General features: G+C 49.7%; 1 protein-coding gene across 2 annotated transcripts; it reads left to right on the forward strand.

Annotated features, from left to right (window-relative positions):
• Positions 1-1,368: 1,368 nt before the first annotated feature.
• LEP (leptin) lies at positions 1,369-15,348 on the forward strand. Of its 2 annotated transcripts, none has more exons than XM_025380272.1 (3): positions 1,369-1,502; positions 12,449-12,620; positions 14,862-15,348. In XM_025380272.1, exons 2-3 carry the CDS (start codon positions 12,477-12,479, stop codon positions 15,216-15,218), a joined length of 501 nt encoding a protein of 166 aa, XP_025236057.1. In that variant the 5' UTR covers positions 1,369-1,502; positions 12,449-12,476; the 3' UTR covers positions 15,219-15,348. The 2 variants fall into 2 exon arrangements, with proteins under 2 accessions (XP_025236057.1, XP_025236056.1); XM_025380271.1 differs by having other exon boundaries at positions 1,371-1,502; positions 14,859-15,348.
• Positions 15,349-16,058: the final 710 nt, after the last annotated feature.

The following is a 16,058-nucleotide window of genomic DNA, read 5'->3' on the forward strand; positions in this document are numbered from 1 at the left end:
ATATATTTTTTTTTCAAACTTTTACAAATGTAAAAACCATTCTCAGCTTCTGGGCAGTAGCAAACCCGGCAGTGGCAGGTTTGGTTCACCGACATCATTTGCACTTCCCTGCTTTACATGATGGGTTGGTTCTTTTGTTTTTGTTTTTGTTTTGTTTTGTTTTTTGTTTGTTTTTTTGAGATGGAGTTTCACTCTTGTTGCTCAGGCTGTAGTGCAATGGTCTGATCTCGGCTCACTGCAACCTCCACCTCCCAGGTTCAAGCCATTCTCCTGCCTCAGCCTCCCAAGTAGCTGGGACTACAGGCACTTGCCACCACACCTGGCTAATTTTGTATTTTTACTAGAGATGAGGTTTCACCATGTTGGCCAGGCTGGTCTGGAACTCCCGACCTCAGGTGATCCACCCACCTCGGCCTCCCAAAGTGCTGGGATTACCTGCGTGAGCTACCACGCCCGGCTGGGTTGGTTCTTAATGGAGAGGTTTGTTTTTGGAGCTGCTCTGCGCAGTGGGGACCAGAATAGGCCTGGGTCCCCAGCCCATCGCTATTCCTTACCAGCTGCAGATTCTAAGGGAAGTCATTTAACCTCCCTGGAGCTTAGTTTCCTCATCCCTGAAGCCCAAGGATAAAACAAAACAAAACAAACCATGTAAAACGGGGAACTGCAAACGATGCAGGTGAACCAAGCCTGCCACCCCATTCACAGGCTATGATGAGGAAAACCTGGCTACATCTGGGACCACCCCTGCAACCCCCACTTTGTACATAGGAAATACGGGGTTGAGGATGGAGACCCACAGTGAGTCCAGAGCGTCCCCAAAGGCCGCAGTGCCCGCCTGGAGTCCTCCAGAGAGCATGCACTCCCTTGGGTGCCAACCAGAGACAACTTGCCCTGAGGCTTGGAACTCGATTCTCCGCGTGCCAGAGAAGGGGTGGGACTGCAGAACCCCCCAACCCCCCATTCTGGGTGGGGGCACCTGGCGCAGGCCGGCCGCTCCCTCTAACACTGGGCTTCCCGGGCTTACAGGGCCGTCGGGGCCGAGTCCTGGTTCGCTCCCGCCCGGAGGCCGCGCCCGGGCCAGCGAGGGCGCCACCGGATGCCCCAGCCCGCTCCACGGAGCCCCTCACAGTCACCCCCGCCCCGGCCGCGCCCCGCACCTTCCCGAGGGGCCGATCCTTGCGCCATAGTCGCGCCAGAGCCTCTGGCGGGACATCGAGGACTTCTCGCTCCTGCCAGCCAACCCCAAATTTTTGGGAGGTACCCGAGGGTGCGCGCGTGGCTCCTGGTGAGCCGAGGCCCTCCCTCGAGGCCCCGCGAGGCGCACACTGCGGGCCCGGGGCTCGCAGCCGCCCCGCACGTCGCTACCCTGAGGGGCGGGGCGGAAGCTGGCGTTTGGAGTGCCCCGGGGCCTGCAGGGCAGTTGCGCAAGTTGTGAAGGGCCGCTATAAGAGGGGCGGGCAGGCATGGAGCCCCGGAGGAATCGCGGAGCCAGCGACTGCAAGGTAAGGCCCCGGCGCGCTCCTTCCTCCTTCTCTGCTGGTCTTTCTTGGCAGGCCACAGCGCCCCACCCCACTCTGGATCCCGGGGAAACTGAGTCAGGAGGGATGGCTCAGTTCTGGACTGTGATAGCTTTGTACCGAGTTCTAGCCAGAGAGAAGGCTACTGGGATTGGAGGAGCGTTGGATTCGCTGCTGGGCTGTGCCGGTGCCCAAAAGGCAGGGCTCTGACCTTGCAGAACCAGCCAGGTCCCTGGGAGACTGTCAGACCCACCAACCTCGTGGCATTCGCAGAGCTAAGATGCACTGGAAATTGCCTTGGGCACATCCCCAAAGATCAGGGTGTCCCACCCCGGTCTGGAGGAGATAAACTTGGGGGTAGGAGGGACGCAGATGCAAGTGATCAGTCTCAGACCTAGACATTGCCTTGCTCTGCGAGTAGGAATTCAGGCTTCATTTTCCAGGGAAGTTCCTGACTTCTGAATGGGAGGGGCTGTATAAGGCCAATGCCCAGGAGGAAGGCAATGATGAGTAGAGGTGGGGGAAACAAGTGTCAGGAAGACTCAAAAATCTTCCAGAGAAATTGTGCAGGGCCTCACCAGATCTGTCCTCAAAGCCATGCAAATTGCCTTCTTTGCAATGCATACAATGAGGTGTCGTTGGGGTTCAGAACTGGTTATTAGCCAACTTCTAGCCAGGACTGCTAAATACGCGCTGTTGGCCCACCAGGCTCACCTATAGCCTTCCTTCAGTCTGCGCTTGGTTTGGATTTCACTGTGAGCACCTTCGCCTTTACACTCCTGTTTCTATAGTTTAAAGATGGTGGTGTTTTGGGAAAGTGACTCCTTAAATACAGTTAGGTCCAAGTGAGACAAGTAGCCTGGCTGTCATTTCAGAATAGCAACTTGGAAGAGGTGATTAATTTCTGTTGGAAGGGTGATCTTTGGGGAGGTGGGCGAAGAGCAGAGACTTGGTGGTACCGTTCCAGGAGCACAGGCTCTCTTCCTTTGCAGTGCAGAATGACCTCTGGCAGCCGGAGTTGTGTTTGTTCTGTAGGATTCTGAGCTGGGCCATGGGAAGCTGGAACCAGGGAGTGTTCCCAATCTCTTTCCTATTAGGATTGTCTGCAGAACCAAATATGGAGGCTTCTAGCAACGTGAGTGCTCCTGTTCTAATGCCCTTAGAAACAAGGCCACACTGATGATCCCTCTCACTTAGGCAGGGAGACAAAGCAAGAGACAAACAGTGGATGCTTTCAGGTTCTTTCCCTTCCCAAGCAGTTGTGGACATTGGGCTGAGGGGAACTTTTCCATGTTGGCTAAAGGAGCATCCTCCTCATATTTTGTACATTTTATACCCAAAATAACTCTTCTTGGTATTTGGGGAAATATTTTCCTCCCCCTCCATTCCAGGAAATGGCTCCAAGTGCCAAGGACAGAGCCAGGGAAGTTGCAATGAATTCCTGCCCGTCAGCCCCAGGCAGATGCCTCACACGTCTGAGTGGCCCATGCAGAGTGCGGAGGTGGCCACGACGGAACCTGGGTCAATGTCCCACCCCCACTTAGAACCCCCAGGGGCGTGGGAGCCAAGGAGAAAAGAGGGGCTCCAGGAAGGTAGAGTCCTTGTGTCTTGTGCATCTGTGAACAGCACTGGTGTGATTTAAAGGAAAATTGAGCCAAATTCTCTGGCAGTCAGTTACCCCATCCCCACCGGGGTAGGAGTCTGGCAGCCGCAGCTCCATTCTGGCCGGTTGGCAGAAAGTCTTGAAATTCTTCGTCCACACATTTGTCTCAGAGAAACAGAGAGGTTGTTTCTGCTTAAAAACAACACACTTGGTGTCTGGGCTCACAGACTCCTTTGCACTTATTCCACATGTGACAGCTGATGTGCCTTGTTGCTTAGCAGACAGCATGCTACCGTCTTTCCTGCTCAGTTTGTTAGCTCTCTGGAATGGAATCTATAATCAATGCCCATACCAACATTTCACTAATACCATAGGAGATTTAGTCTCCATCTGGGTGTACATTACATTTGCTCTGGGGTGCTCCAGGCTGGGGGGGTTGCCAAGGAAAAGAAGAGAAACCGCAGAGAAGACGGGAGGGCAGAGCAGGGGTCTCTGAGAAGGGCAGGGGTCCCAGAGTGCAGGAGCAGGAGCCAGGCTCACGAATGGGTCCATGGGAGGGAGTACCTAGGGATGACAGTCAAGATGGAGCAGAGCTTAGGAAGCTGAAGGGAATCCTGGCCCACCTGGGTGCTAGAGGGCACATAGGAAGTGCAGGAAGCAGACCAAGGTCCCCAAGAAAGGGAGACTTGGACACTGAAGCATTTTCTGTCTTTATTAAGACAACCTCATAAGAATTCCTGCTGGGCCAAAGTGAATTCTAGGATGTGACTTTAAGATGGGAGCAAGTGAACCATTGAGGAGTTAGGTTACCCTGGTTAGCCAATGCAGATCGAGAATGGGAAATCTTTCATTTATTCATGCAACAAATATTTAATGAAGCCCTGCTGTGTTCCAGGCTTGTGGTAGATGCTGGAACAGGTACACGTGTCATTAACTGATCAGGGCAGCCTCTCCTTCTGAGTCTCGTTGGAGACTTCAGATGCCCCTCACACAGAGCTCGAGGGAGCCTCAAAAACTGATCAGAGGCCAGGCACCATGACTCATGCCTATAATCCCAGCACTTTGGGAGGCCAAGGCAGGTGGACCACTGGAGCCCAGGAGTTCCAGACCAGCCGGGGCAACATGGCAAAATCCCATCTCTATAAAAAAATAAATAAACAAAAATTAACTTGATGTGGTGGTGCACACCTGTAGTCCCAGCTACTCGGGAGGCTGAGAGGTGGGAGAATTGCTTGAGCCCTGGAAGTCGGGGCTCCAGTGAGCCTTGATCACACCACTGCACTCCAGCCTGAGTGACAGAGCAAGACCCTGACACACACACACACACACACACACACACACAAGATTAGAGCTGACACAGGAGTAGAAACCTATCTGTATCTCTGATGAGATCAGATCTTTCTGATGAACAGAAAGAATGTAACCCCTGTACTCACACCCTGTCTGAGGGTTACATATGTTAACACGATTTCTCAAATGAGGCTTTTGGTTGCAAACAAGAGAAAATCGCTCATGCTGGCCCTGTGTTTTTCAAATTGTATATTGTGATCAACATTTGAAAAAAGAGCCAAGACTCTCAAGAGTGCATTACCCATGGTAAGGGTGAATTTTATTTCTTGACACTTATTTCTCTTACATGTATCTATCTATGTCTCAAATGAAAAATAGATCTATAAAGTTGAAAGCTATCCAAGTGAGTATAAGAAAAGAGTATCTCACCCTGAAGGCTAAGGACGGGGAGAGCCACCAGGCCTCACGAGGACCCAGGAACCACAAAGAAGGCTAGGAAGGAGCACAGGTGGTGACGGTACTCCGGCTCTCAGTGGCTATGTGGGCTCTGGTCTCTCTCAGCTGTCCCATGCACATGAGGCCAAATGTGGCTACCCTAGAGCTTCTGAGCCCTCAACAGAGATGAACTGGAGTTTCTGCAGCCCCACTGTAAGTTCCTAAGAGAGCAGTTGATTGACCCAATCAGGGTCAGGAGAAGGAATGGAGGAGGAAAGGGAGGAGAGAAGAGCCTCTTCGTCTCTTGCCTACCACTGGCAGTTGTAGCCAAGGGGGCTGGAGTGTAAATGCAGACATAGCCACCAAGGGTTGTGTATGTGTGTGTGTGTGTCTGTGTATGTGTGCCTTGAGTAGGTTAGATCTCCCATCAGGTCCCTACTAAACAGACTTAAGTCCCTCAAATTTTAGCTCTCCAGCCTCACACACTCCACCCCTCTACCGTAGTGAATTCTCCCAAACCAACCATGGCTTTCCCCAACTCCGGAGCTTGGCCTGGAATGCCCTGCTTCACCTCTTTTCCCTGGGGAATGCCTGTCTTTCAGGTCTCAATTCACATACTGCCTCCCTTTCAAAGCTCTCCTCCCGTCCCTAGAGTCCCTCTTCCCCTTTGTTCTTTGGGTTCTATGCTTCTTCCCTCATAAGCTCCACCAGGTTGTGTTAAAATGAGTTGTTCAAGCTTCTGTCTGTTCCACTAGATTCTGAGCAACTTGGAGAACCAAGATCCAAACTTCACTGTCTTTATTTCCTCCTTTGTTCTTTCCTCATCCCCAGGTCCCTTCCAACTTGGAGTTGGAAGAAAGGAAGTTATGAAGAAAGGAAGGAAGGAAGGGTGGGAGGGGAAAACAGGAGGGGGTCCCATGGGAGAATGTGTATAGGGAGAGGACTCAGACTAGCTAAAGCTTTTCCCTTATAATTAATAGTAAATACCATGTTACCTGAATTTAATTCACAGTAGCATACCAAAGACTCGCTTTGTTCTCCCCACTGCTATTATCAGAAGGCTGTGGGCAGGCCTGATTTTGGCTCAGGAGGCCCTCCAGCCTGGATCTAGAGAGCAGCAGACATCTCTGCGCATCTCAACTCCCACTTTGACACTGAGGTCCCCAGGATGGAGGGTCTGCCTCTATTTGCCTTGTCCCCTGCCATGGCGGGAAGGTGATGGAGCTCAGGTCTAGAGGCTACCAGCTTCTTAGGGAGGTAGGAGGTGGAGGGTGGGGTAGGGGTCCTGCACACAACCACCAAGTGGGGATGGGGTTGAGGGCCCACCTGAGGATGAGTAATAGTGAGGCTGGCGCAGAGGACCCAGGTGGAGGCAGACAGCAGAATTTGTGGTGGGGTGGATGGCACATTATATAAGCCTCTCTTGCTGCCCTGTTTACTGAGATTGTTTCATTATCTCTTTTGGTTTTGGTTTTTAAGAGATGGGGTCTCGCTCTGTCACACTGACTGGAGTGCAGTGTGTGATCATAGTTATGATCACTGCAGCCTCGACATCCTGGGCTCAAGCAAACCTCCCACCTTGGCCTCCCCAGTAGCTAGGACCACAAGCATTTGCCACCACACCCAGCTAATTTTTAATTTTTTTCTTTTTTTTTAGAGATGGGGTCTTGCTGTGTTGCCTAGGCTGGTCTTGAACTCCTGGGCTCAAGCGATCCTCCTGCCTTGGCCTCCCAAGGTCCTGGATTATAGGCTGAGCCACCGCACCCAGCCACGTTTCATCCGTGCAGCCCCAGGGGCTCCACGTTCTACTTTTTCTCATTTCTTCCCCAGGCCACCCATGGCTAGGGATGAGGGTAGAAGATGGGGCAGCAGGGCCTTGATTAAAGGAGAAGGAAGGCAGCCTGTGGAGAAGGTGGCCCAGGGAGTGCAGAGAGGAGCCGGCTGTGAGGGAGATAGCAGAGTGCAGGCTGCGTCCCAAATGAGCACACCGCCCACTGCGAGCCCACCACCTGCCTAGAGACCCCTCTCCTCTCCAGGATCTGCTCCAGTAGCTCTCAGAGGAAAGAATGATGCTGTATCAACATTTCATCAGCTCATCTTTTCACTCGAAGAAAATGGCAGCTCCTAAATGTTCAAAACTGCTTTGGAAACTTCTGGAGAGAGGTTTTACAGCTCAAGCAGACAGCTGACCGCGGCCTTTCTTTCACCCCAACCCATACTCTCCCCGTGCTTTCCTGCCAGTTGCAGTCGGCCCTTGGGTCCTACATTTGCAGCCATTTGTCTCTGAGCTCAGACTTCCAATTCCAAGCGGCAGCTGGACAGGCTCACCAACATGTCCAGCCAGTACTAGGACATCAGCAGGAGCCCAACCACCTCTTTCCAAAACCTCTCCTCATGTGTTTCCTAGTTTCCATCTCCATCCTTCTAGTCAGCCAGGCTGAAAACACTTGCTCCTCAGGGTGCAGAAGGAAAAGCTTTGTCTCCATACCTGGTGCCCACTGCCCCTGCAATCCCAGCCCAAGTCCTCCCCCACTCCTCATCCTGGTGTCAGCTGGAAGCCGCCATCTCCTAAACCCACCTGTGTTCTTCTGCCTCTGCCAGGGCTGCCCTCTCCTCCACCTTCACAAACTCAATTCCTACCCATTCTCAGGTCCCTTATCAAATGCCACCTCCTCCATGATGCCTCCCTGATTCCTCTGCTGGAAATAATGGTGATGACAGCTAAGGCATTGGGGTTGGCTACGTGCCAGGCAAGAAGTTAGCACTTTATCTGCTTTATCTCATTTCAGCCACATAACAGCGACAGGTGGCATTATGATTCATATCATCCCCATCTGATAGCCAGGAAAACTGAGTCCCAGAGAGGTTAGCCACTTTCCTAGGGCCCTGTGCTCTGACTCAAGCACAGCTCTGAGGAACTCTAGCATTCCTCAGTTTAAGCATCATGACTTTCTTTGCTGAGTCACCCAAGGTATTTCTTCTGTTTAAATGTTCTTCCTTGGCCGGGCGCATTGGCTCAGGCCTGATGCGGTGGCTCACGCCTGTAATCTCAACACTTTGGGAGGCCGAGGTGGGCAGATCATCTGAGATCAGGAGTTCAAGACCAGCCTGGCCAACATGGTGAAACCTGTCTCTATTAAAAATACAAAAAAAATGAGGCCGGGCATGGTGGCTCACACCTGTAATCCCAGCACTTTGGGAGGCCGAGGCAGGTGGATCACCTGAGGTCAGGAGTTTGAGACCAGCCTGGCCAACATGGTGAAACCCCATCTCTACTAAAAATACAAAATATTAGCTGGACATGGTTGCAGGCGCCTATAATCCCAGCTACTTGGGAGGCTGAGGCAGGAGAATGGCTTGAACCTGGGAGGCAGAGGTTGCCGTGAGCTGAGATTGCACCATTGCACTCCAGCCTGGGCAACAAGAGGGAAACATAGTATTAAAAAAAAAAAAAAAAAAATTATCCGGGCCTGGTGGTGCATGCCTGTAATTACAGCTACTCAGGAGGATGAAGCAAGAGAATTGCTTCAACCCAGGAGGCAGAGATTACAGTGAGCTGAGATCACACCACTGCACTCCAGCCTAGGTAAAGAACAAGACTCCATCTCAAAAATAAATAAATAAAAATAAATGTTCTGGCCGGGCGCGGTGGCTCAAGCCTGTAATCCCAGCACTTTGGGAGGCCGAGGCGGGTGGATCACGAGGTCAGGAGATCGAGACTATCCTGGCTAACATGGTGAAACCCCGTCTCTACTAAAAATACAAAAAACTAGCCGGGCGTGGTGGCGGGCGCCTGTAGTCTCAGCTACTTGGGAGGCTGAGGCGGGAGAATGGCGTGAACCCGGGAGGCGGAACTTGCAGTGAGCCGAGATCACGCCACTGCACTCCAGCCTGGGAGCACAGCGAGACTCCGTCTCAAAATAAATAAATAAATAAATAAATAAATAAATGTTCTTCCTTGCACTGAAGTTACATATGTAAATTCCCAAACCAGTTGCTTAAGGGCACAGTTTTGTTCTTTACTTATATTTTTAACAAATATCTTATGTAAGTAGTTGACAAAATCAAATACTGTGTACGCTACCTAGGCTTCCCTGGGAAAGCCATCAGCCTCTGCCCCATCCCTTCCCACTCCTGATTCCAGTTTCCTGTGGTTCCATATCTTTTTCATGTCTGTTTCTGGCCCACAGTGGGCGATCAACACATGTTAGCTGCCAACCATCAACCCTATATTGAGTAATTATGGGGTGTCAGGCACTATGCTCAATGAAATTGTATTAGGTTTGTACAAAAGTAATTGTGGTTTTTAAGAGTAATGGCAAAAACAGCAGTTACTTTTGCACCAACTATTTGCTGCCTTGAATTATCCCTCCTCTCCTTGTCCCTAAACCCTGCTCCTCCTCCTCGCAGTCATTCTTCTTTCCCATGTCGGGCCATGGCCAGGCCCCACCCAGGTACTAAGACTCAGGTGAACCAAGGAAGACTTAATGCCCACTCTTTTCTGATGCCCATGTTGGCATGCGTTAAGTCGGTTAGCATTAAGTTTGGCTGCATTTAGCAGAGACCCAAAAGAACAGTGGCTTTTAAAAGGCAGAGGTTATGTCTCTCACACACACCCAGCACAAGTCCAGAGATAGGTAGTCCAAGACCAGCATGGCATCTCAGCTCCATGAACCTCAGGAACCGAGCTCCTGCAGCTCCCTGCCCTGCTGTTGATAAGGTGAGGCCTTCATCCCCCTGGTTCAAGATGGTGCTAGAACGTTGGCTACCATATCTACAGTCCAGGCATCAGAATGGAGCAAGAGATGAAAAAGGAAGAGACGAAGGCACACGGCAGGTTCCTGAGAGCTGGCACAGGACACTTCTGCTTATATTTCACTGGCCAGAATTTAGTCACATGGCCACACCTAGTTGGGAGACTCTGAGACGTAAAGTAGTTATTCTAGATGGCCATATCCCTACCTAAGACTTGGAGTTTTCTATGACTGGGGAAGAATGGAAGACAAGATACTGGGAAAGACTAGCAGCCTCTACTAAAGGGGTGATCTGTGTTGATTTGTGTATGTGATGTGTGTATGAGCATTTGTGTTACGTGTTGTGTGCTGGTGGGGCAGATTCTTGCAAGCACTTTGCTCTCAGATGGACCTGCTAGCAGTTCTCTCTGCAGACCCTCATGGGTTTCCCCTAAACCTGGCCTCTCCTATTAGGCAGCCTTACTCAGCGGCAGCTTCTCAGCTCCATGTTTTCAAGGAACCACAATTTATTTCCAGCATCCACTGAAGCATATTATCCGTGGTGATAGAGGCGGCTTATAAAACTGTTTTTCCACTTAGTTATTAGAGGATGGTCATTATATGAGAGTGACTATGACCACAGTTAATCTGGTAATAAATTCTCTTGAGTAGGAGGGTGTCATCAACACGTGAATCTTAGAAAAGGAGGCAAGCTGATCTTGTGCGGCATGGGGAAGACCCAGAGACACCAGCACCCTGTTGAGATAGCCCGTGGGAGGCAGTGGGCCAAATACTTGATTCACAGTTGGCTACAGGTAGTGTTGCCCAGCATTTCAAGCCCTGCCTGGTAATTATAATAATTTACTCCCCTCACCCTGCTCTGGACATGCACACCATGAGCAGGGGCTTCACAGGTTCATCTCATTTACCCTTTTGAGCCAGGTGGTGGTGTTAGCTCCATTTTGCTGAAAGGAAAGGACGCTTTAAGGAAGCAATTTTCCCAGAGACACAAAGCTAACAAGAGTGGAGCCTGAGCTGGAGCCTCGGAGCCTAATCACTACACCCGCCCATCTCTGCTAGGGTTTCATGAAATCGTATTGAGGATTAGCACTATTTAACTCTGTTACACAGACATTTGGTGTATTACTCAGGTAACAAGTAGTTAATAGAGGAAGTTTTACTTTTTTAAGACATAAATTTGCCTTTTCCCAAATTACTTGATACATGGTACTTTTCATGTTTGAAGTTGAGATGGGGGTACAATACCATAGCTTCATTCCAGAGCAGGGTATTCATTTCCAAATGCCATGTTCCCAGCAGATGCCCTTGACTGGAAATTGGGGTGTGATTTGGGCTTTTCCTTAAATCTTTGAGGGGCTGGAGGGGTGGGTGGCTTGCACTCCTGCTCTCTGGATCTGAATCCTGACTCTGACATGGACCTGTTTGACTTTGAGCAAGTTGACTCCTCTTCCTGAGCCCCATATTTTTCTCTTCTGTAAAATTCAGATTAAAAAAACATGGCTTTGATCAAACATTATAAATAATATATAGACAGACTGCTTGTTTTTATTGTATTGCCAGAAATGAAACCTACTAATATTGCCATCTATGGACAGAAAATGTATTACCTGTTTTCATCAAGACCCAGACGACGAAGAACATGAAAAGCGGAGATTAACTTTACTACCATCTCCAGAACCTTCATCCTAATATTTACTTACATTTTATTATTAGGCTCATACACATATACTTAGCATGGATCATTGGCCACAGACTCACATACATTTAACTTTATTACCTTTTGCCTCATGTATCTCATTAAAACTTTGCTGCTTAATCAAGGATCTGCATATTATTTTAATTTTAGAATTCACAGTTCCAAGACTTTGGAAGTTTCAAGCGTTCTGGGTGAATGTGTTATGCTCTCTCCCGCTGCCATGTCTTTATGCCCCCTGATTTCTCAGCTACTATGGCAACCACTTTCTACTCTTAGTAGCCCATATTCAGTCCAATCCCCAGCTCAGGAGACACTTCTTCCAGGGAGCCCCATGTGCGCTCTGGTGGTATCTCATACCTGCCCTTTTTGCAAAGCTCTTTCCTCCTGGCTTAGAATGGCCCGTTGACCTGTTTGCTTCTCCTATTAAACTGTAAGCCACTCAAGGGTAGAGAGCATCTCTTGCTCAGTATTGCATCCTCGGTGCCGAGCACTGTGTCTGACATATTATTTAGAAGGTAAGTGCTAGTGGGATTCAGGCTCCCAGTGGGTGGGAGAGAAAGGAAGTAAGGAAGCAAGTGGTAAAGGATATCACAGAGTATCAGCTTCTGTGAGAGAGAAATGCAGAGGACAGGTGAGTAGCATAATCGCTAACGACAGGGTAATGATAGAGCACATTTCACAACACTTTCAAGCCCTTTCACATGCATTATCTAATTTGATCCTCATAAAAGCCTAGAGATAGGTATATTACAGGGATGAAGGTGGAGTATTTTGTAAATTAAAATTATTCAGTGAGTAAATGACTGGGTTCAAACCAGGCCTTAAAAGTCTGTTCTTTTTCCCTTGAAGCACGCAATGAAGTCTACATCATCCCTACCATGTCCATTTGATCACACCCTGGCCTCACAGCTCTGTGGTCTACAGGATACCTCATGGTGGTTTTATTGACCAGACAATAATCCTCTTCCTAAGAGGATGTATTTCATTAATACATAGGTAGATAATGAATTGTCTTTGACTTTGAGGGGATGGTAGCCAGGGCAAAAAGCAAAGCTGATTTTCATCCCCATCCAGTAATGTGGTTGGTAATGGGTCAGATGGATGTATTCTGAGATACCAGCTCCTTGCAATGTGTGGTTCCTTCTGTTTTCAGGCCCAAGAAGCACATCCTGGGAAGGAAAATGTATTGGAGACCCCTGTGGGGATTCTTGTGGCTTTGGCCCTATCTGTTCTACATCCAAGCTTTGCCCATCCAAAAAGTCCAAAGTGACACCAAAACCCTCATCAAGACAATTGTCACCAGGATCAATGACATTTCACACACGGTAAGGAGAGTCTGAGGGGACAAAGTGGAACTGCAGCCAGCCTAGCACTGGTTCCTGGTGGGCCTGGACCCAGATAGTCCAAGAAACATTTATTGAATGCCTCCTGAATGCCAGGCACCTACTGGAAGCTGAGAAGGATTTGAAAGCACAGGGCTCCACTCTTTCTGGTTGTTTCTTTTGGCCCCTCTACCTGCTGGGATTCCATGGGTGAGTGGTTCTAATTCTAAACCACCCCAAGAACATTTGACTTTGCTACATGTTTCCATTTAAAAAATCATAGGATTTGGGCTGGGTGTGGTGGCTTGTACCTGTCATCCCAGCACTTTGGGAGGCCAAAGCAGGAGGATCACTTGAGTCCAGGAGTTCAAGACTAGCCTGGGCAGCATAGGGAGATCCCATCTCTACAAAAATAATAAAAAATATTAGCTGGGCATGGTGGTGTGTACCTGTGGTCCCAGCTAGGGGAGGCTGAGATGGGAGGATCACCTGAGCTGGGGAGGTTGAGGCTGAGGTTGAGGCTGCAGTGGGCCATGATTGTGCCACCACATTCCAGCCTGGGCAACAGAGCAAGACCCTGTCTCAAAATAAATAAATAAATAAAAATCTTAGGATTTGATCAGGCATGATGGGTCACATCTGTAAGCTTTGGGAGGCCAAGGCAGGAGGATCAGTTGAGGCCAGGGCTTTAAGACCATCCTAGGCAACATGGCAAGACCTCTATCTCTAATTTTTTTAAAAAAAAATTAAAAATAAGAAAAAAATCATAGGATTCTCTGATATCATGAGGCCTTGAGTGCTTATTTTCACTCTACCAAGGGGAAACCCAGGCCTCAGAGATTAGCTGAGCCACATGCAGCCACAGCCACTGTCTCTTTCCTTCCTCTCCCCTCTGTCCCTGCCTTCTGCGCTCGCCTTCCTCCCTGACTTCACTTCCTTGAATCTTAGTGCCTACGACTAGAGGGAGCCGTGAGATTCCTTGCAGCCCAATGGCAGTGCAAGACCCCCAGCAGCATCTCCTCGGGGCCTCTATCCCATCTCTAGATGTGCTTGTCATTAGGGTTCTTGTAGTTCCAGCTGATCTCTGGCCCCGCCTCTCGAAGATACCCAAAAGAGCGAGTTTACCCTTTTTCACATTCAACCCTCTACTGATTTGCAAATAGCAGTCAGTGCCCACCCTGGTCTTTTCTCTGGGGTCCAGCAGGCCTAGACCTTCTGCTATTTTCCTGATGAGTTCTGTATTTGAAATTAGGAAGATTAAGTTTGAATCTTCACATTTCTGATGTCTGTGATATCTTCAGCAAGTTCCTTAATGTCTTTAAGCCTTGGTTTCATCATCTGGATAATAGGGATATCACACACTATTCACAAGGTTGTTATGAGACCTAAATTAGCTAAAGCAGGTGAATCCTCTTTACTCCCTGCATGCAGCTCTCCGGAGACATCTCCTGGTCATTGTGGGTGTCTCATGGTGGTCTTGGGCAGTTAAGGAGAAGTTAGGTGTCCAGAAGCAAAGATGGCTCAGAACTAGATAGAGTCTTGGGCATTTTATAGAGAAAAACTCTTGTCTCCTTTCAAAAATAATAAAAAAAAATTAGCTGGGCATATTAGCCACTCAGCAAGGCTGCACGTGATAGCTCCCGAGGGCCCCAACTTGGGGTGGTGTCAATACACGATATCACGGGAGCCCAGGGTAGTCACCACGGAGGTGTCAGCCTCAGTGCTGTGGGCAGATGGATGGGGAGAGCCCTCCCGGAACTGGAGTCACTGGAGCAGGGTTGGGGACCTCACTGAGGGTACGACCTTGATCTCTAAGGAGGAGGAACTGCCTGGAAAAGCTGACTGGGAGAGAGGACTCGGCTGGGGGTGAAAGGGACTAGAGAAAGCACGGGGTGGGGGTGCTTATGCAGGACCTCAGATTCCTGGGGAACAGACTCCACTAAATAAGACACAGGAAACCACGGCTGATTCTTCAGCAGAGGCCATGCAGAGACAGGAATGACCTGAGAAAGTCGGGAAGTGGAGGGAAGGATGGTGTGGGAAGAGCAGGAATCTTGGAGACCATCTTAGAGGCTTGGCAGTCACCTGGGCACAGGATACAAGGGCCTGAGCCAAAGTGGTGAGGGAGGGTGGAAGGAGGCAGCCAAGAGAATGACCCTCCATGCCACGGGAAGGTGGAAGGCTCTGAGAGTGATTCCTCCCACTTGCTGAGCACTTGTTCTCCCTCTTCCTCCCGCATAGCAGTCGGTCTCCTCCAAACAGAGGGTCACTGGTTTGGACTTCATTCCTGGGCTCCAACCCGTCCTGACCTTATCCCAGATGGACCAGACACTGGCAATCTACCAACAGATCCTCATCAATCTGCCTTCCAGAAAGGTGATCCAAATATCCAACGACTTGGAGAATCTCCGGGACCTTCTTCACCTGCTGGCCTTCTCTAAGAGCTGCCATTTGCCCTTGGCCAGTGGCCTGGAGACCTTGGAGAGCCTGGGGGATGTCCTGGAAGCTTCACTCTACTCCACGGAGGTGGTGGCCCTGAGCAGGCTGCAGGGGTCTCTGCAGGACATGCTGTGGCAGCTGGACCTCAGCCCTGGGTGCTGAGGCCTTGAAGGTCACTCTTCCTGCAAGGACTACATTGAGGGAAGGAACTCTGGCTTCTAGGTGTCTCCAGGAGACCATGAGAGCTGGGTGCAGTGGCTCACAAATGTAATCTGAGCACTTTGGGAGGGCAAGGCGGGTGGATCACCTGATGTCAGGAGTTCAAGACCAGCCTGGCCAAATGGCGAAACTCCGTCTCTAATAAAAATATAAAAATCAACCAAGAGTGGTGGCGCATACCTGTAATCCCAGCTACTTGGGAGGCTGAGGTGGGAGAATCACTTGAACCCAGGAGGCAGAGGTTATAGTGAGCCAACATCTCGCCACTGCACTCCAACCTGGGTGACACAGGGAGACTCCATCTCAAAAAAAAAAAAATCATAGTCATTGTTTTCCTGTTCCTCACCCCATCCACTCTTCTTCATTTTCATATATTTTACTTGTACATTTGCTTAATTAATATCTACCCCAATAAGAATGTAGGCTCTGCTGGGCACAGTGGCTCACTCCTGTAATCCCAGCACTTTGGGAGGCCGAGGCAGGTGGATCATCTGAGGTCAGGAGTTTGGAACCAGCCTGACTAACATGGTGAAACCCCGTCTCTACTAAAAATACAAAAAAATTAGCCAGGCGTGCTGGCAGGAGCCTGTAATCCAGCTGCTCAGGAGGATGAGGCAGGAGAATCGCTTGAACCTGGGAGGCAGAAGTTGTAGTGAGCCGAGATTGTGCCATTGCACTCCAGCCTGGGCAACATGAGCGAAACTCCATCAAAAAAAAAAAAAAAAAAAAAAAAAAAAAAAGAATGTAGGCTCCCAGTGAGCAGGGATTGTCTTTTGGTCTGTT

The sequence above is a fragment of the Theropithecus gelada genome, chromosome 3 (assembly GCF_003255815.1).
Source record: "Theropithecus gelada isolate Dixy chromosome 3, Tgel_1.0, whole genome shotgun sequence".
In the NCBI taxonomy this organism is placed as follows: domain Eukaryota; kingdom Metazoa; phylum Chordata; class Mammalia; order Primates; family Cercopithecidae; genus Theropithecus; species Theropithecus gelada.